Below are 21,846 nucleotides of genomic sequence, written 5' to 3' on the forward strand. Positions count from 1 at the left end.
AATATATGGCCATGCCTCTTAAAACAGTCATTTTGTCAAGCATGTGACGGTAACTGTATTTCATGAAAAAGAAATAATTTTAGAAGGTTATGACGACATTTTTCGCTTAAGAAGTCACACATATGTTTGTGACTTCTTAAGCAACAAAATTTTGTTCATTTCTTTTTTAATTTATTATTTTTAATGAAATGTACGAAGCGTCACGTGCGGGACAAAATTACCATTTTCCGTGGAATGGCCTTTTTAACGTTTTTACGCACATAATAGCAATCAGTTTTTTCCTTAACTTTCGTATGGTTTATAACATGTAACATTTATTTTGAAACCAGAGATATAACTTAAACAATTTCTCATAACTCCTCTCCGTTGTTAACATGAAACAATTTTCTTTGAAAGTAAGTGAAAATAAAGTTTAGTAATAGATTCAGAAAAAAGCCCACTGAAAATGCCAGAGGGAAAAGATGAATGTGTTAGAGGCACTGCATTTCTTGTTGCTGTTTCAGAAAATGTCATTACAATATTGCGCCCTTAATTTTTTTCGTGAAATGTGGATTTCTATTATCTTTGGATGTTGAATCTGATCAATAGGGTTGATGATATTTTGTGCATTGGATATTGATTTTTAAGAGCTCAATAAAAGTAACGCAAATCATATCTCTTCAGCGATTCCAGAAATATCTAGTCCAGTACAGCTATCTAAAATTAGAATTGCAACTTCTTTTTACTTTGCTACGAAAGGACGAAATGACTTTAAAACCTTCTTAAGCAGCTACAACTCACAGAAACAGCAGTTATAAATCCTCCCAGTGAACGAGAGGACTATTTTTGAGAATAAAAAGAAACATTTGAGTCAGGCATAAATTACAGATTTTCTTTTTACCAGGCAGAGTTGGAAGGTTGCTGTTTTATCAGGTAGTACATGATATTAATTTTGATATTCTTTTAATATGCTGTAATTTTTTTACTCTTAAAATGTACGGAAATGTGGGGCAAAGTGAAATAGCGGGTCAAAGTGAAATGGTGAAATATTTGCTCTGCTTTTAAAGACACCTTCCTGGTAATATTTAAACAAAAAAGAAACACATGTAGCCTATTCCAGTCAGGAAAAATATATTACCAAAGATTTAAGTATATGATGATACAGGCAGTTTTCAAACTGCCTGATTGATACTCCTATTGTAATGTTTTGTTGTAACTCAAAAATTATTTGTTATCACAAAATGATGAAGTTTTTGCTATTAACATTTTAAATATTAATTTTATATTGCAATATTCGATGAAGTATTTATTTAGTAAATATGAGTTAATTTGAATTTTACATATTTTGTACAATTAGTCAAGTGCATGCGGAGCAAAGTGGGTGGGACAAGGTGAAATAATTTATTTTGTTTACTCACTCAATCATTTACTAAATCACTTACGCAGTCTCTTTGGAATTTAAAACTATTTGCTAAAACACGTACAAAGATTAACAGTAGCTTTGAAACTCAAAATGCTTCAACTGCTCATACTTCAACTGCATAGTTCATCGCTTAACGAGCCAAGCAACCACGCTACCGTAACCCTGGAATTTAGCGAGTGAAATTGTTTTTTTTTTTTTTTTCTGCAATTTGAATTGCTTCGCCGAATAAACAATACTATAATAAAAAGGTTATAAGGAATATTCAAAATTGAATAATACGACAAATCAAATTATTTACTTAGATAAGTAACTATCTTCAACTATAAGAATAAAAGCAACTGTTGAAGAAATATGGAAAACAAAGCCCAATAGAAAAATCCTACACAATCAAATCATGTACCTGAATATAAAAAAAAAAAAAAAAACTGCGTTCAAAGATCAGTTCGCTGACCACAACAGTTCCCCAATAGCGTAGCGTCTGAGCCGCGCGGCATGGTTCCTTGCAGCTATCGACACTATCGGCCAGCGCCTTCTCAATGAGTTAATTTACTTTGCCGTACATTAGGAATTCATAGAACTAAACTTACCCCGCCATCTATTAGAAATCCATAGAACTGAACAATGAATTAAGCAGTTAATTATCAGTTACGAATATTTCGGTCAATCGGATTAAAAAAAATATACCCTATAGCCTTCCTTAACAAATGGACCATTCAAAAAAAAAAAAAAAAAAAACTCGAACCAGTAGTTCCCGAGATTAGTTCGTTCAAACAAACAAACAAACAAAAAAAAAAAAAAAAAACTCTTCAGCTCCATATTATTAGCATAGATTATTACTCAGTTTACAGCAAACATTTTCAAAAATCGTTAATGACGTCCTTTAATACCACAATTTGTTTCTATAACGGTTCGTTTCTCCTCAGTTAATGTCTCCGAACTTCAGAATCTCTCCTCAGCTTCAACATTTTGATTGGCTTCAGCACTTAGGCAAACATATCATGCCAAAGACAGCAGATCCTATTTTACTGATCTTGGCAACAACAAAATCTCCATGTCTCAACTTTAGATCTTCTTTTACCTCTATAATGAATTGAGAGATAAAATGTTGGACGCTAGATCCAAAACTTTCTGTTGGCAACTGTGTAAGAAAAATTAGACTTCGTAACAATTTCTTAGTGAATGAACTCCGGTTTCAATTTGAAAAGGAGTAATGGGAATCAGTGTCTAAGCTTTCGGAACGGCTGAAAATTTATCAGAAACAGATTAGTTAAAAAATTAAAACTAGTGTAGTGTCCTAGGGAAAACTTTAAAAATCAATCTTCAAATAAAGTCATTCTTTAAAAGAATATTTTCGCGTTTTAATTTGAACAGTAGTTTAGTGGTTTAATAAACATTGCTTCTTTTTTGCGCCACTGAAAAGGGTTACACATAAGCTGTAGTTCTCTCATTTCGGATTTTCAGACATTAATTTTATTTATTATAATTGCTCTTTTTCTTCACTTCTTCGGATGCCTTCTTTATTTGTTTGGATTTCTGTAAAACTTTACGTAGCTTTACACAAGGTTTCTCAAAAAAAAAAAAAAAAAACTTTAATTAGTGCTTACCAAACACATATAAAAGGACATTTCCGTTATTTTCAAATCATTTGAGTGTTCACTGCTTTGCTATATATTTTTTTGTTAGTGTAAACAAGCCGTAATCATAAACTATATAGTAAATACTCTTAAGTAAATCATTTGAAAATACCCATGGCAGTCGGAAAATTCCTCTGCTGTTATGCAAATTCTTGGCAATATCTCAAATATTTCTATATTGATTGATGAATAAATATATTTATATTACAGCAATGCAGTCAGTTTAAAACGCAGTCAAAGTCATAGGGAAAATCGATAAATCCTTTGTTCTGTTTGCATGCCAAACCAAACTTTACTAACACTACGTCAAAGAGATGTTTAAAGTTTTGTACATAAAACAAATAACATTCCGTTTTCGCCATTGAACAAAAATCAATAGACGTACATTATTTAATGTGGAAAATAATGTGTTTTGAGGCATTTTCTGCATGGCACAATTTAAAATAATAATGCTTTTTTCTACATATTTTTTTCTGATCGACAGCACTAAATAAAGAATGAAAGCTAGCTGAAACATAAACTGTTATTGCTATCGTGGCTGATGATCATAATTTCCGATCTTTTTGCACAATCAATAAAGTGAATGCCTCAAGTTTAGCGATACATCATGCAGTTCTGCGACAAGTTAGACGCTGTTGTCAAGGAGAAGTGTAAAAACACGTCAACTCAAGTGTAGCAGCCCATCAATACAAATCTATTGTAAAAGAAAAAATAAGTAAACGAACAAGAAATATTTTCCCTTAAAATAGGCACATTCTCAAAGAATAAAGGAAGTGTTTCGCAAAACATTACATATATCTGATCCTCAGAACTTGAAGTGCTATATAAAATTTTTAAAAATATGAGTTTTGATTGTCCTCATTTTTCCAGATTTCACGAATGAAATGCAAAAATACGGTCTGGTGTTTTCACGATCATTGACTAAAATTAAGCGACTAAAAATCTGCCTTACACATCAAAACACTATCTTTCAAAAAGGGTTTCCCAAACTAATAAATATTTCTAGATGTAATTTTTACTGTTTATGAATTGAAGAATAAAATATTAATGAACAAATATTAATATTTAAAAAATAAAATTTTAATTCGCGTTCGGGAGCTGCATGAATTTTTTTTTTACTTTTTGTTGTAATGGAAAATCTAGTTACATATTTTCTGGTTAACCGCTCAATAATTTTTAAAAAATCAACATAAAGTCAGGTTCACGTTTAAACATATATCGCGCTTTCAGGATTTAAATGCTCATTCTGCACAATTTTAATGAGTAAATAAAAATACTATAAATTTGCGATGGGTGCACTTTTAATTTGACAACTAGGACAACCAAGTTCAATTATAATAAAAAAGACTTCTTGCAGCGGGGGGGGGGGTTTCTTTGTTCAAAATTAAATACTACACTTTAGATATTTTTATTTGTGCCCCAGTCTTACTTTTTTACATGAAAATGAATTAAATCCAGATATGAGACACTTTAATGGTGACAATACAGTCCAAGACATTTTGCATGGTTTTGGCATTTAACTGTCACGTCTTTCGTAGAAAATGAAGATAATAAGAAAGTTTAAAACACATGTGAATGCCAACCACACTGTCCAAGAAACTTGTTGACCAGAATTCTGCTAGAATTTGACTAGAATTCTGCCAAATTCTGTACAGCAAAAAAATTAAAACATTTGTATAAAAAATGTGGAATTCTGTTTTAAAAGTCTTTTAAAAACGTCTTACGATTAGAAGTTTGAATATGAATAAAAATGAATGCATTTATATTTTGTAGCATTAAAGGGGCAAAGCAAAAGGGTGTAAGTACCAAAATTTAAAATTTGAAGAACACTAGCATAAATTGTAGAAGAAACTCTCATCTGTTATAGCTCATGAGATGGTGGTTGCAGGTGCTGCTATGCAGCATGGTATTAGTAGCTGGTAGGTAATCCTATGCACCGGGCTGCGGAGTCGGAGAGAAAAGGACCGATTCAGACTTCTAGAATTTTAGAATCTTCGACTCCGACTCCTTTAACCCAAAATCAGTCCGACTCTGACTCCGAAGTGCTGGTAGAGTTGTGGACTTCTAGGGAAAAAGATCGGCAGCGCAACGACTCCGACTCTTGAAATTTTAAAGCCTTCCACTCCCGACTCCGACTCCTTTACCACAAAATACCGACTCCGACTCCACTAATCCGAGTGTGACTCCGACTTCGCATCCGTGGCTATGTAGCATTATTTGAGAAAAAGTTATAAATGAAGCTCACCTAGAGTTTGAACTTGCCGCATTTTACTTAAATCTTGAAAAACGTAAATTTTCAACCTATGTAAATCTTGAAATTTTGAATAATGTAAGAATACATTTAGGAAAAGTTCTGACGGTTCATGCATTTGATATGAAAAAAATCTATAAAGCTTTCAAAAACTGAAGCATTAATAATGATTATTCACACTGCACGACCATAAATGTTAAATGGTAGAACAATAATTTCACGGCGAAATGAAAGCCATTTTACATTGCGTAATAATGGGTGCATTGTGCAAGCAGTGGCGGATTTACATGTTTGGGGTCCCGTCGCAATGCATTTTTGGAAGTCTTTTGTCTATCACTAAACTGTGTAAAATATTCGTCATGTGCATTTTTGAGCATCTTCAATCCATTTTAGTCGTGGGATCCCTTCGCAATTACGACATGGTAAATTCGCCACTGTGTGCAAGACCGGCGGAATGCTTATTTACAAGTTCTGTTTTGCTAACATTTCAGTTTTTAAACATTTAGGCCGTCACATTCATCTTCACCGATATGCAGACTCCTGAAAGATATGAACATGCTTTGAATTGTTACCATACAACATATCGTCGATCTGGAGCCTTAAAACAGTGGTTTGATCAGGTAAGCGCATTTTTTTTTTTTATATTGTATCAGTCTTTGAAGTTCTATTTTATAAACTCTTTAAAAGTCCTTCAAGAGCATTATTTTCGTTCAAATTATACAAGCAGTGGAATATTACTTAATTGGCTCACGATATACCCACTTAACTGGTTTTCTGAAAAATATACTTATAAGTCTTTTCTTTTTCTTTTACCAATGGAGGACAAACAATTGAGATTTCTTTTTATAGGAGTCAATGTTTTTTAGTTTTCTTCAAAATAAATATTTGGTTGTAAATATGCTATAGGAGACCCTTTCTACGAAAGAACAGACATTCTGTGCTGCATGTTAGAAAATAATGATTTAGAAAGTTAATAAGCTTCTTTTTTTCTTAAGAATTCGCGCTATGTCTACGCATATTGACAATAATCTACGCGACTTCACTAAATAGATCTTCGAAAGAAATATTTTGTTTATATCTATTGCTTTTTATGCATTTTTATTATTTTTCATTTTCCATATCTATTTATTTTTGTAAAAACTGCTCTTTATCTAGAACATCAAGTTTAGGCTTTTATGTTTACGCTCATTATTTGGCATATATTTGCATAAAATAAAAATCACATTCGTATTTTTCTTTCTTTTTCGTCGTGCGAAAAAAAAAATATTTTTAGATAAAATAATAGAGCTATGTTATTTCAATAACGTTTCTTTTTTGCATCTACTGGTAACTGTAAGTTATAATTGTTTTTTTAAATATACAAGTGCACCTCCAGGAAACCTTATTCTTACATACGTTACCACATTTAGTTTCATAGATTTTAACACGACTGAAAAAAGAAAAAAATCATTCAAGCGTTTTACTGGTATTTGATAAGTAATCCTGTTATTAAACATCATACTTGTGTTTATGTCGTTTGTCATTTACATTAATCCTGGTGTTTAAAATAGCAGTGTTTATGTGGTTTGTCATTTGAAGTACCAAGGAGATTACCTCTAAAAGAAAGAAGTTGTCAAGTAAAGGGTGAGATATTGATCATACCCACTTGCTCAGTTGAAAATCGGAAAATCGCTTGATCGCCCATGCATAAAAAAAGATTGCTATGATAACAAATTGACTTTTTCTTGTTAGCGTGCGAGGAAGCACGCCGGTAAATTAAGTTAATGCGCTAGTGGTTAAATATCTGGTAAAAGAGAGTAACCGTTACTTTTTTTTTAATCAATTTTTAAGAAAAATTATTGAGGTCAAGTAGTTTTTATTTTTTTGTCTCTAAGATTGTGTTCGTGAAATTTGCTATTTCCTCTCTTTGGCATTAGCAATTATTTATACGGCTACATTCTGCAATTTTTCTGTGATGTGTTTTTAATCTCATAGCGTAAGTAAACTTATACATTTACAGTGAAGCCTCGTTACGGATACCAATACAACGAAATATCCGTTCCAACGAAACAAATTTTCAGTCCAGATTTTATTTTATTTCTATTACGTTGCTTGAAACCCATTACTACTAAATTTACAAAACAATGAAAAAACTTTGCGGTACCCTTTACGGGATTAGTCACCTTAATTACATAGATGTCGCCTGAAGAAAAGTCCACAAATGACCTTTCTAATTTAATTTTCTGAACATTCAAAGTTTGATTATACAAGGTTTGCTTTAAATTTTGATTAATATTCACAGTATTTTTAACTTTTGAGAGAGCTATACATTATACTACGATAAGGTGTGTGCTAAATCTCATAAAACATTGGAATCCCTTAAGAAATCCTTATGCAAGGAATGGGATAAAATATTAAGGTTAAAGGCTGTCACTTTTTTAATTTGTAGATATATTAAACGAAATAATGTATACCCATATTTATTTTGAAGTTTAGTAGCAATATTTTCATTAGCATTAAAATTATAATGCATTATGTGTGTGCAATTTATTTCTTGTCACCCTGTATAAATCAATGCGGTCGGTTTGATATAAGATTGAAAATTACAGAATGTAATTTATACACAAATTTTGTCGACTTTCCTGTACCAGGTGAGAATTCGTCCCAGGTTCGTATTTAAAACGTTTAAACGTTGGGTGTGCTATTTGGAACTTTAGGTGATTGTAGTAAAAAGTCAGCCGTTGTTGCCACAATGTAACTGAAGCAGTTTCGTGCTTAAGGTCGCATTAACAAAAGTACCTTTTTGTTTTTTTTTTCGAGCAGAAGAGGGCAAATTTTTGCATTTTCAAAGAATTTGCTACTATAAAGTATAGTACACTGTTAAAACCAGGAGTTCCACAGGGGTAAAGAATTTCACCCAAGGGTGAAAAAACGATGCCTCTGGGTGAAACAGAGGCTAGGAAGTGTCGTTAAGGTGCTTTTGGTTCCTCAGTGGGTGAACGACGTCAACAAAAGTGATAAAAGACCATTCAATAGGAGAGCGACTCCTTGCGCATGCGCTCTGACTTATCGTCCAACGACAACTCCAGTTTGAATGGCGAACGAAGGAAGTTGCAACGAAATTTACTTTCACATTGAATGAAGTACAAAACTGAAAATTTCGTGGATTAATCTTCGAAATCTCGCGTAAGTAAAGGCATTTGATCATATTGTAGCTCTCAGAACTTTCGAACATATTTAAAGTGTTTAAAGTATGTTGACAACTCTTATTGTTCCGTTTACCTTATTAAACATTTAATGTCTTGTTATTTATATCCTGCAAAACTGTTACCTAAAACTATCTATCAGTACTATCTTGAACAACAACATTAAAAATAAAAACGTTTAAATCAGCTGATAATTGAATTGCTAATTCCGGAATAAAAATGCATCGACGTAAACAGCCTATATACCAATGTCTATTTCTTCTCAATGAAATTACGTAGTGGAAACGAACAGAGCAGCAAAGGCGGAGGAAAAAAAAAAAAAAACTGCGTGAAAAGAAATCTCTCACTTAGCGTTTGACTCGTGAGTTTCACATCGTGTTTTGGTTAACGTATCTTTCTCAGGCGTTATTGCATGAAGCTAATGTAGTTATCTGCTCGTTTTTATTTTTAATGTGACGGAAAACTTGACATTGGAAAGAAGGGCTTTTAAATTAGTATTTATCTTGTACGCATAAGGATACTTAAATTTCGAATCTTATAATAAGTATTGATAAGTTACGCTCGATTAAAATTTTAAACGTTTATGAAACGCTTTTATTTTCCTATGATTCTAATCTAATGTTACCTAATATTTCTGGTTGTTCCGGCAAATGATTGATAAATACCTTCCCTGTTCATTTTCGGTACGGATTATAGTAAAAATTGTCAACAACATTTTAATTACTGAGCAATTCAAGTGTGAATATAAGAAAGTTAGTGCACGAACAGACAAATTAAAGTCATGAACACTTGTAAACTATGTTCGAAAGTTGAAATGTGATCAAATGCCTTCGTATATATAAATCAAAATAAATAAAACACAATTGTATTCAAAAACGCACACAACACGGGGGGGGGGGGGAATCCCTATAGGAAGCAATAAAGGTGCCATTTTTCTCACCTAGGGTACCATCTTTTCACCTACGGTGCACGTTGGGTGAAGGGAGTCAGTTTTTCACCCTTGCTAAGGGTGCAATTTCGGCTCTCTATCGGGTGTCGCTGGTGAACAAGCGTTTCACCCCTGACAGGTGCCAAACGCAACCTGTAGTTTTAACAGTGTATTAATAGACTAATATCTAGACAGCACTCATTTCCTTGATAGCTTCTTGGATAGCTCGTTTCTTTGTGCTAAATATTTAGCAAGTTTGAATGATTCTCGAGGAACAGAGTTGTAGGGATTCAGTTGCATATTTCACGTTCCTTCAGATGATCTGAATTTTTTCTATTTTACGCCAATGATAGAAATTGCTTTTATCATGTTTTGGTCTACTGAACTCAACACTGAAATCATGAAACTGAAGATTCCTCCTGAAAAATCATAAATCTAGATAAAGCAATAGCTTACTTGTGCAGATAAAATCAACTGATATGGCATTTATGCATGGAGTACCATACGCCGGCAGTTTGAAAAACTGCAATCAAGCCTTAATTTATAACAAAGGAACCATGGTAATTCTATAGTGTTCAGTATTTATTTCCATATATAAGTAGCTAGAATTTCGTCTAATTTGTGAAAACTCTCTTAATATTGGAAAGAATTACGAGAGATAAGCTCCCGTGAGCTCCCATGCAAATGAAGCCCTAGCTTTATGATAAAGATATGAGTTGGTCGGCAGACTTTTATTACTTTCAACTTGCAACTTTAGCTTTTACCGTCACTGTACGAGGTGAGACTCACGGGGTTTGCAGGCCCTCGCAGGTGGGCTAATTATTTTTAACTACCAGTGTGAAAGTAATCAGTTTTAATGAGAAATATACTTCATCTATTTGAGTTATGGATATTCCACACCGATGATGGATAACGGGCATCAAGTTGCAGTATCTGGATACCATAACCAAGCTGTTGTATATATCCTTGTAGATTTGTCTTAGCCCCAGCTTGGCGTGGTAACTTGCCACTTATCACATATTAAGATTCATATTTAGTTCAAATAATACATTTAAAAAAAAAAAAAAGAGTCCAACGTCTCCCCTTAATTTGATATCCGCAGGGCTCTTTATTTCTAGGTTGTGTATCTCGTGTTAGTTTTAATTTGAATGAAGCAAATTTCGGCTGATTCTACTGCAACGCCAATGAATCCTTGAGAGAGAAAAATTTGAAATTTGAGAAATGTTTAGCTAAAGTTTTACTTGTGATGCAAAGTTCAATGACAAAAAGATGAGTCAAGGGTTCATGGTTTATGTTCCACTTCTTATAAAAGCATTTAACTAACAATATTCTAAAAGCTCGTTCAGCATTTATTTCTATCTTCTCTACTATTAAAAACTATCATCTTGAGTAACAAATTCTTTTGTTCATTAAATTTAAAGTCGCCAAAATAAAACTGATAGGAATTAGAGTTCAAGTTATATTTTTCTTTATTTTTTAGATTATTTAAGCAACAGATTGCATCTATAACTTGAGATCCTGCAAAAAATGAATTGTTTAAATTTCAAAAAATACATTTCATAAAATTTTAAGAATTTTTTCGTCCTAGATGAAATATTTTTATATTGATATATAAGACCGTTTTTGCCTCAGAATATTTGGCAATTTTTTTATTACAGCATTTAAAAGAACTTATAAAAAACATACGTTGTGTCACATCATTATAAAATACAATATTTGCCTAAATAGAAGAAGTAGTGTGTGACATCAAGTGCCTCATATTATGATTAATAAGTTTGATGGTATTATAATTTTAGCAAAATAATGCCACCTTTTTTCATTACATGATTTGTTTATTTTATAATGTTCAAAATAACTCGGGGTTTCTATTAAATAATCATCTTCGTATAGCAATTCAAGAACGCCGTTTCTGACATAATAGTTTACCGCATACATAATGATACCTGGTAGGACAAACAAAAAATGTCGTCGCATTAACGTGACGCATGCACGAATTCGTTTTTGAATAAAAGGCACTTTCTGCGCTGAATATTTATTATACTTAGTAAAGAAATAGAGGAGGGAAAAGCAATCAATATGAGTTAGAGATTTTTGTCTCGTATCTAAGTGCTGTTGCTTCGGTTCGTCACGTGATGTGCTATGTTCAAGACATGTGGTCGATAATGGTTCGAAGGACTTGCACAAAACTTTCAGTGGCATGCATGCACCCTTAGCGACAATGTGGATAGCGATTAGAATGGTAACTTTACTACGCACAAAAAATGTTGTTTGGTGTTGACTGTATGATTAGAAGTAAATTCAAAAATACAGTGATTTCATAGGAAATGTCAATTTATTCACAAAATTCATGGAAGTAAATGTTATACCAATAAGTCCCCAAAGCTCTGAACCTCCCTTTTCAGTTCAACGTCTCTTGCAAGCAGTTCAGTGATATATATCCAATGTCAAGTTTGTTAATTGTTTAGTATTAAAGTATAAGGTGGATGCCAAAAAATATGCTAATCAGTATTGATAAAAAAAGAAAATTTTATACTTGCTTGTATTTTGATATAGAACTATTTTCTACTAAGAGTTATAATGATTCTCATAGCTAAAAATTTATTTTGAGTAAATATAAATGCATATGTATATATTGATTTAAAATCCTGATTGCATTGTGGTACCGTATAAGCTTCTTTAAGTATTAGCGATCATTTTGTTATGAATTTCTGAGAATAATAATTAAATCTTTTTGTGTGTCGTGGAATTTGGAACAACTGTCCGCTAATTATGCAATGAGTGTTCATTGAAAATGCAAGTTTATATCTTCCACTAAATTATGATAATCAAGAATGCAAGTGAACTTTGAACGTTATTAATACGAAATAAGTAGGAATTTAATTTAAGAGGTTTCTGTATGTATATTGTTCAAAAGAGATAACAACTCACTGCAACTGATTTGAATGTGAAACTGCTTCAGTGGACAGTCGTATTCTTTTTAAGTTTCTGTGTGTACAATTTTCAAAAGAGATGACATCTAACTGTGATTAATTTCAATGTGAAAATGCTTCAGTGGGCAGTCATATTCTTTTCAAATAAGGTTTTTGTGTGTTCAACGTTCAAAAGAGATGACATCTAATTGTAACTGATTTCAGTGTGAATATGCTTCAGTGGGCAGTCATAGTCATTTCAAATGTAGTTCAAAAAGATTTTATTGTCCTATCAACCAATTCATTAAACTGGTTAGCAAGAAGAGTCAATGTCTCTTTACACAGCATTTCGGAACCTTTCATTTCATCTGCAAAATGTAAAGAGAAAACGTATTTAGCAGGTTTGCGGGGTATGGGCAATATATGTGGGGATGGGAACATTTCGGAACAGACAACTCCTGAACACGAAGTCAAACCACAGCCTCGCGAGTATCGCGAAAGATATCCCGGTGTCCATTATTTCGAAGAAAACAGAGTCCAGGATGGAGCTTATCGTGGCAAAGATCTAGAATCTGAGCCCAAATGTAGTTGTTTTGGACCGACCCCAGACGAACGATTTTTCATACAAAGATGTCCTCATCCACAGGTACTCACTACGACTATCTCCAAAGATTTGGCTGAAATTACTGAGGAAAGTAAAGCGAAAGCCCAGGAGTTACGGCAAGAAAGAATCTATCTCATTAAATCTAAAGTTAAAGATATTACTGGGAAAGATGTGGACTTCGATGCAAGTAAGTGTTTTTAAAGTGAAATAAAAGATTTATACTTTTTTTTTCACAAAATATCTTTTAAAAAGGTTATTGAATAGTTTTACCCCATAAACTTCTCAGTAATAATTTTGTTATCATTTGAAAATTCTGTGAAAATCAAATGGGAGAGGTCTGTAATTTACTAGTGTCGTTTTAGAGATACCAGTAATTTACAAACATACATATTTTCATAAGATCGCGTCGTATGAGTAAAAAATAAGATCCCAAACTAATTTCAATAAATTTAAACTGAAAATTTTGAGTTGTGTTAAACTTATCCTAAAATTTGAATAAAGTAGCTCTTTTATATATTTGCACCTAGGTTTACCTCTATCATGGATTTAGCAGCTGTTGTAGTTTCAAGTATCCTGTATTAATTCTTGAAGTTCTTTATTGTGTTATAAAAATGAGCTTGATACTATAAGATTGATGTAGAAATATTTATTATTAATATTATTGTTATTATTATTATTATTATTGTTGTTGTCGTTATTATTATTGTTATTAGTATTGTTATTATTATTATATTTATTGTTATGATTATCAGTTTATTATCATTATTTTTATTATTATTATTATTGTCATTATTATTATTATTGCTATTGTTATGATTATTTTATTATTGTTATTATTTTGTTATATGCGCAAGGAGAAAACTAACACGAGTATGACAAACAATTAACCTACAAACTAATAACTGCTCCTAAAAGCTGCGGTCTAATATTAAAAAGATGTTTAAAAGTCAACTTTAATTTAGTGGAAAGTATTTTAGTCCTTAAATGCATATCATAATATTTTGATTAAAATTGCACTTTGTTTGAATGAATCCCATGTTTTTTTTTTTTAAACCTTTTAGAAGCTTACTAAAACTAAAATGAAAGCTTCTCACTGCATAAGTAATTGTGTAAGTAAAGATTTGTTCAACATTTTCATCTTTGCTACTGACAGAAACAAAACATATTCATTCAAATTAATAATTGACAACGAAAATAAGTTAAGGAAAAAAATAAAGCTAATTTTATTCAAATTGCATGGCAAAATCTTACTATTACAGTATCATAGTTTAAAATATTAACTCAAAACGCAACGTACTTGTTTTTAACTGTTCAACCAATTATGGAATATTAAACGTAGGAAAATGTTAGAAATTGTAGCATAAAAAATAAAACAATGATTATATGAAAAATAGATTATGATAAAAAATTTCCAGAAATAGAGAACAGTAGTTAAAAAACAAGAGTTAAGATTTAGACCTAAAGCTTGAAAAAACATTTTATGTCCTTACTTAATTCTGTGCATTAATTGTACTTAAAAACTTGCTCTAAAATCAAAATGTTTTTATTAACCTGCAATCTCTTGAAAGATAGTTGGGGGTGGGGGGAGGGGCAAAAACTACTTAATAAAACGATCAAGCAAATTATGTTCATTGTAATTCCGAAATATTACTCACATTAGCATTAGAAAAAAAAAGTATTCAGCATTCAAATCTTGCTTTACTTTCCAGGGTGTATTTGACCTAATCTGCCAAACGAAAGGGGTGCTAGAAGAGCCCAAGTGGAGCATAGAACCACCCATTATCCTGTCCAATTCGTAACCGTAATCGAGTTACGTTTAATGGAAAAAACAATTGCCAAAAAAAAAAAAAAAAAAATCTGAGTTTAAGACCGATTTTTAAAATTCCTGGGAATTCTACAGACAAAGTAATAACACATTTAAAAAGAGCAGACAAAATCCTATAAAATGAAACTTTTTTCATCAAGCTAGTAACGTTTCTCAGAGAGGTACAAGCTTTGAAACATTCGAAGTGCTCAACGTTGAATTAGCGCAAAATCTGTAAACGGTATTTTCAAAAAAAATCATTTGAGCTACAACCGGTCAAATCTACTAATAACTGGTCCACCTCACTAGTTTTCAAATGATATCACAGTATATCATATTGGAGTTCAAGTTTGGCAGAAATTAAACCTTTTGTTTGGAATATTGAAATCTTTCAAACTTATTATTTTATAGCCGTCAGTGTCGCAGTCATAAAATTTTATTGATACTTCTTGAATCAGGACTAGTAATTGTACAATGTAAAACAATTTTACAAAATATTTGAAGAATCTTGATTACAATTATCATATGAGACTTATTATATTGTAATGTATGCATTTATTTGTATTGCTCATTCTTGATAGTAAATTTGTTGAGAAGTATCTGTTAGACACAGATGACGGTAATACATTTTCTATAATACAATTAATAATTTAATTCCAGTGGTCGGAAAAACTACATTTTTTTTTGTAGCGAACTACAACTACTTTAATACAAATGTAGTTAACTACAACTACTTTTTTCAAAATGTAGCAACTACAACTACTTTTGAAAAGTTGTCACTACTTCGCTACTTTTTAGCTACTGTTTAAAAAATAAATAAAAAGCATATACTTATACACCGTTTGAGAATTGAACGAAAAAAATAAAAAAATGATTTAGATTAATAAACTGAATCATTTGAACAGGGAATATTACCAAGAATTATTTATTCTTTTCTTTGCTTGCTCGACCAATTTGGTATTCCAAATATTTTTAACGAATTTTACGCATATGTGCAGCAAGAAAGGATTTGAAAGTTGAAGGAATTCAACCTTAAAATTTTTAATACTTTTCTGACAGTGAATATTTCATTCAAGAAGCGCAACTCGGCTACTTGAAAATGTAAATAGATGCAGTCACAATATGTTTTAAATTTTATATAGACATACATGTACATAAAATTGATTTAGATAGTGAAAAATATCTTTTAAACAAAAAAGAAAAACTTTAATTTTCATTATATCAGTTAATTTTGCAGGAACTTTTTTTTGCTGGAACTAATTAATTGATTTTGAGCTTCAAACTAGAATTCCGGACCAGAACACCATTTCCTTTCTTACGTCACTCATAAAATAAAATAAAAGCATTTTTTCACTTTCACCGAATAACCTCAAAAACTTACAATATTTAGCTATCAACTTTTAGCATGTTAATATATCAACACCCAATCAATAGAAAAGAAAAAATAAAGAAATGGGGAAATATCCCAAATGGTACTAGTATTTATAATTAAATATTAATGAACTTGAAAATCGCTCGTCATGGTATGACGGGTGAAAATTGTTTCTACATTTGAATGAAGCAATTGCCTGTTTGGTGATACTTTAATGGTTGAAATTTTAACCCTAGCTCCAGTGGATTAACCCTAAACTCCAGTTGATGGCGTTAATTTTGTTGACCAGCTTTTCGTTTCTTCATTCTCCTCAGATTAGTCTTACCGGTACAAATGTTAAGTGACTGGATCCAGTTCGGCCTTGTCGAAATATAGCTTTTCCCTGCATGTCAAACATTGTCAAAATATATATTTTCAAATTATCATGCCGTGGCGTGCGTTTTATTGTTGATGACGTCAGGAGTGTTACTCGATCATTCGCTATTTTATATATATATGGGGATATCTGAAATATGAAATATAACTAAGAATGCTTACTTTACTTCAATGTGTAATTTTAAACTACCACGGACTCGCACGACAGCGCGATTCTATTTACACGAAATGTCTATATAGCGAGCTTTTCTCGAGTAATGAATTTTGAAGCTAACGCGAATTCCTCACACAGTAACACGAAAATTTTCGGTTGGGAATCACGGGGCTTAAGTATCACCTTCTTTACTGGCTACTAAGTATTAGTTTTGTGAATGGACTTCATCTTTAGCATTGCTGAAAGCGGAAGTTCTCGTACTGAAACATTGTTAATTTACGCTTTGTTAATTTACAAATCGCCACTACGCATCTTTTTCAATCTAAATATGAATTTGATGAAACATAATTTCACATAAGCGGCTGTTTATCTAAAGTTTGAAAATGGAAGGAAAAATAGAAATCTCTGACAACTAAAGAAATGTAAAGATTTTTGATATGCTTGAACAACTAAAAAATGTGTCGAATATAATTACAGTATCTACTGTACAATATCAGTGTAGTGTTGCATTTTGTTATTGCTACATACTGTACGTACCGTACTGTTTCATTTTGTGCCCTTATCTCGCACTGATTTTTGTGCAACCTAACAGTATTTTTATTCAATAACACAACTTTTTGAAAAATAGTTAAGTTTCGGTTCTCTATGTTTGAATTTAGTGATAGGAAGTTAAGAAATGGGTTAAAATAGTTTGAGGGTTGTTTTCAAATGTCTCAAAATAATTGGTATGCTCAAAAAAAATCGTATTTTTCCCCCTTTTCCACAACGCGAAATTTCAACCTACGCAGGAGTCTTTTGGAACGCATCTGACGTGGATACCGAAAGCTTTTTGCTCAACGAGCAAATTTGCAAGAAATGGAAAAATTTCCGTGATCATACATTTCTATAAAACTAACATTTGTTGTTAGCCGGCTAAAAAAAAAAAGGCAGTTCAATATCATCTTCTTCCATAACATTTACAGTAGCTTCCATATTAGGTGGATATTTTGGCACAATAATCTCATTGACATCTAAAATGTACATCCACGGGACATTCTTAGTTGGCAGAAAACACAAACGCGGCATGGGCGCCAATATGCAAAGTTTTAGGGGGGGGGGCAGATATTTTTACAATGGTTTAACAAGATATGTTCATATGTAAACCGATTTCAGTACAGATCAGAATTTTTAAAATTTGACATTTTTAATAACTTATTCGTTAATGGCTGGAGAAGAAATATTTTTACATTTTTACGAAGAAAAAAGTAATAAAAGCAAGGAAGTTCCAATTTCTAAAGGGGAGGGGGGCTTGAGCCCCCACTTGGCTCCATATGGACACCTATGAAACGCGGGTACTACATTGGCAGTTATCGCTTATACTTTTTTTTCTAAGCCATGCTCTACTCAATGTGAATATTGGGGAAATGTGAAAATTTCGATGTCAAACAAACCAATGGCGTCAAATAGATAAAACGTATGGCATCAATTTGAGGTCAGCTCGTATTTTTCAGTCTTCCGAATCTCTTTGGTGCAAGTTTTACTCGCGCAAGACTTGCACCAGTCAGATTCGTTTGAAACGTCGTTTCTTTCTTCTTCTTCTTCTTTTTTTTTTTTTGAAATTTTATTTAAAAGTAGTTTTCAGAAATCACTACAAACTACTTTTTTGTATCGAACTACTCGCTACACTACTTTTTTTGAAAAGTAGTGCGCTACACTATAAACTAAAAAATGTAGCTACTACAGTAGCGTCGCTACTTATAGCGCGCTACTTCCAACCACTTGTACTACAATATTTCCTTTTAAGAACTTTAGTAAAAATAGTATTAAGTAGTCTTTAGTAATTTCACGAAAGATATATTATTAGGATACAAAATTTACAAAGTAACATTTATGACTATTGTACGATGTTTTACGAACATTGAGATGAGCTGAAAAAAAATAACATATTGTAAATTGTAATTGTCAAATGTGATGCTGCATTTTATGTTATGTTAATTTTCAGTTACAAAACGTGATCCTTATTTCCTTCACAATGATGAAGCTGCTTACAAAGACATCCTCACTACAATGATATTTTTATTATGTTTATATCAATAAAATATATAATTAAGGGGTCTAAGGACCTTTAACCTTAAAGTTTCAATTTTCTGGAAAAAATATATGTTATGCATAATTCAATTCTGAACAATTTGATACCTTATTTATTACCATACGCCAAAAACTTTTCAAGTTATCGTAAAAATTCGTAAACTTTTCTAATAGAGTTTTATGTTAACAGCAGCTGTTTAAGCTTCTTTTCTCAGGTGCCGGTTTCTTTGGTTTTCTCGTTTTGCGCGCATGATATCTCAGAAAGTTTCTTATATATTTCCGTAAAACTTTTCATGCATGTTTTCTGGTATGTTTTTATGATCTGAACCTAAATTTCAACTAAAAATGAAAGTTAATATTTAAAAAAAATATATTTTTGCCCAAAATTTTGGAAATTTTCGATATTAACTTATACAATTTCAAATAAACAAACAAATAAATAATTTAAAAAAATAAATTTAGGTTCAGGTCATAAATATAAACTAGATACACATACAGTAAAAGTTTTACGGAAATATATAAGAAACAATCTGAGATATCATGCGTGCAAAGCAAGAAAACCGAAGAAACCGGCACCTGAGAAAAAGAGGCTTAAACAGCTGCTGTTAAAATTAATCTCTATGGGGAAAGTTTACGCATTTTTACGATAACTTGTAAAAGTTTTTGGCGTATGGTAATAAATAAGGTATCAGATTGTTCAAAAATAAATTATGCATAACATATATTTTTTCCACAAAATCAAAAATTTTGAAGGTTAAATGTCCTTAGACCCCTTAATAAAACATTTAATTTTTTTATATACCATTTTAACTGAACGAAGATTTAAAAAAAAAGTTCTTAAATAAAATATTTTTCCATTTTTTTCTTTATGAGTAGAACACACAAAATTGTAAGGAAAAATCTTTCTCAACATGTTTCTCTGTTTTAGTACCTCGTTATCAAAATACTATTTCATTAAATTGAGAACTTTTCATGCATAGATACGCTCCTTAGGAAATAAATCTACTAATTTGACGTACAGCATCTAATGAATGCTACACTAAAAACACATGCTTAAATCCAAAATCTTTACCTTACGCAGTAAGGAAATTCTCGATAACTTAAAAAATAAAACTGACGATTATTTTTTTCAAATAAGTAATGTCAGTTTAATTTTGGTAAAGATTGTGTAAACAATTTTTCATTTTATTCGGTAAAGTCAGGCTTTAAAATATCAATGAATTTCTTTCTGCACTCAGTTTAATATTTCTTATGGAATTATAATTAAGCCTTCTTATTACCTTACATTCTTGATATCTTTTTGATATTTTTGATTTGTTTAGATCCATTTACGAGATAGTTTGATTTTATACATAATTAGTCATAATTTTGTCTGTATCTGCAAAAAGTAAATAAACGTAAGTAAGAAAGTAAAATATAAAAGCTTAATGATCGAAGTATTGTTATCACCAAGAAATATGTAACGGAATTGGTCCTTGCATTAAAGCAATTTATGAGTCGCTCAGCAATCCATGAGGTAAATGCAGTAAAAAAAGTCAGAAAATAATGTATTTTTTATTATATTAAGTCTTGAAATTTTAGATCATTTATTTTATCAGAAAAGCATAGCATAATTCTATTGCATACGGTTTTGTTTTGGTTTAATGACTAAAAAGAATATGGTTTTTCATATAAAAACTTTCAAAAATCATAAAGAATAATAAAGGAGAAATCAGAAAAAATTGCCATCTGTGAACCATTAAAATTGTGTAAATTTGCTTTACGGACCGAAGAGGGTTTGTTCCCTCTTTTCTTTCTTTTTTCTACTTTTGCTTTAAAAAAAGTACTTTTGACTTGAGAACCGTTAAACACCAGTGAAAAAACTTTGCGAACAGCTGAGTTTTTTTTCTACAAAATAATGATAATAAATGAATATATATATATATATATAAGTAATTTTGTTTTTGAGTGAGGAAATATTTTTAATGTGGCCGAGCAGAAATCTTTGAAGACCGGGAAGAGTTTTCCGCAGAACGGAGCCGGTTCGCTGGACCATCGGTTGAGAATCGCAGATTTATAAGATCCCAAGGGAGGGGGGGGAGGGAGGTCATGATAGGTCACTGTGTACTACGACCTCCCAAAAAGTTTCCTTGTGCGGCAAATTTTCCTGACAATTCAGAAAATTTGGAGACCATATTCCGCATTTCGGGTATTTTCGAAATTAATAATTATAACAAAAATAATTCAGTGATGCGCCTAATGTTCCTTACTATAAGATGCAATGTATAGTAGGGTGGGTCATCGTCCTATGGTAAAAAAAAAAGTTTCCGATTTCCATCGGGCAGGGCAAGGAAAAGCTGCCAAATGATGTTTTAAGGTTATACATAAAATTTCATTCAATTAGAAGTTCATTTTCTGCCTCCGGATTGACTTTGAAAAACCGGTATTTAAGGGGAAAAATCTATTTTCATTAAAAAACGGAAAAGAAAATTACAAATATACATAACTACTTAAGGTGGTCCAAGTATTAATCATTTATTTACGAACACGTTTATGATAATCATTAATTTTCAAAATTAAAATTATTCATCTTACCATTAGATTGAAAGTCTTTACTATCTAGTTATGGCATAAGTTTTCGGGACTCCAGTTGGTTATTTAAAAAGCTTCTCTTTTCACGCAATTTAGTTGAAGCTTATGTAATTTTAACTGACCTTCCACAGGGGTACCCATCCCTAAAGGGTGATGATGCAACCCCCCTCCCCTAATGCTGGGAAGTATCCCCCAGAATGAGATCCCCCCCCCCCAAATAAGGTCAAAAATCAAAAATCAACCCTCTTAAAAATTTTAATGCCGCAGTCAGCACCATGAACCCCCCCCTGGTGCCCCCCCTGCCTTTCAATAGCCTGTGTGTATGGCATGGCAAAAGTAGTAAACAGTTCTTTTTTGCTTGAAACAAACAGTTGAATATCTTCTTCAGTGATTGATTTTAGTATTGGTGGATCAGACACATTTTTCCAGTCATTGAGATCAATGTAAGATTCTGCATCAAATTAAACAACAAGAATGTGAAATATTTGTCTTTTGCGAGTCTATTTTGCTGAGCAATATGAGCTTCTAAAATCCAACGGGCCACCAATTCACGGATGTGCTGTTCCAAATATGTCAGTATTGCAATAAAT

At 31.8% G+C, this 21,846-nt stretch overlaps 1 protein-coding gene across 1 annotated transcript in view; it reads left to right on the forward strand.

Annotated features, from left to right (window-relative positions):
* Nucleotides 1–21,846, forward strand: part of LOC129218305 (uncharacterized) — a 155,306-nt gene that overhangs the window by 82,131 nt on the left and 51,329 nt on the right. The window contains exons 7-8 of the mRNA XM_054852542.1: nt 5,794–5,907; nt 12,956–13,100. Of these exons, the coding sequence (XP_054708517.1) occupies nt 5,794–5,907; nt 12,956–13,100 (259 nt within the window). The remainder of the gene's footprint in view (nt 1–5,793; nt 5,908–12,955; nt 13,101–21,846) is intronic.

The sequence above is a fragment of the Uloborus diversus genome, chromosome 3 (genome assembly GCF_026930045.1).
Source record: "Uloborus diversus isolate 005 chromosome 3, Udiv.v.3.1, whole genome shotgun sequence".
NCBI classification, from domain to species: Eukaryota; Metazoa; Arthropoda; class Arachnida; order Araneae; family Uloboridae; genus Uloborus; species Uloborus diversus.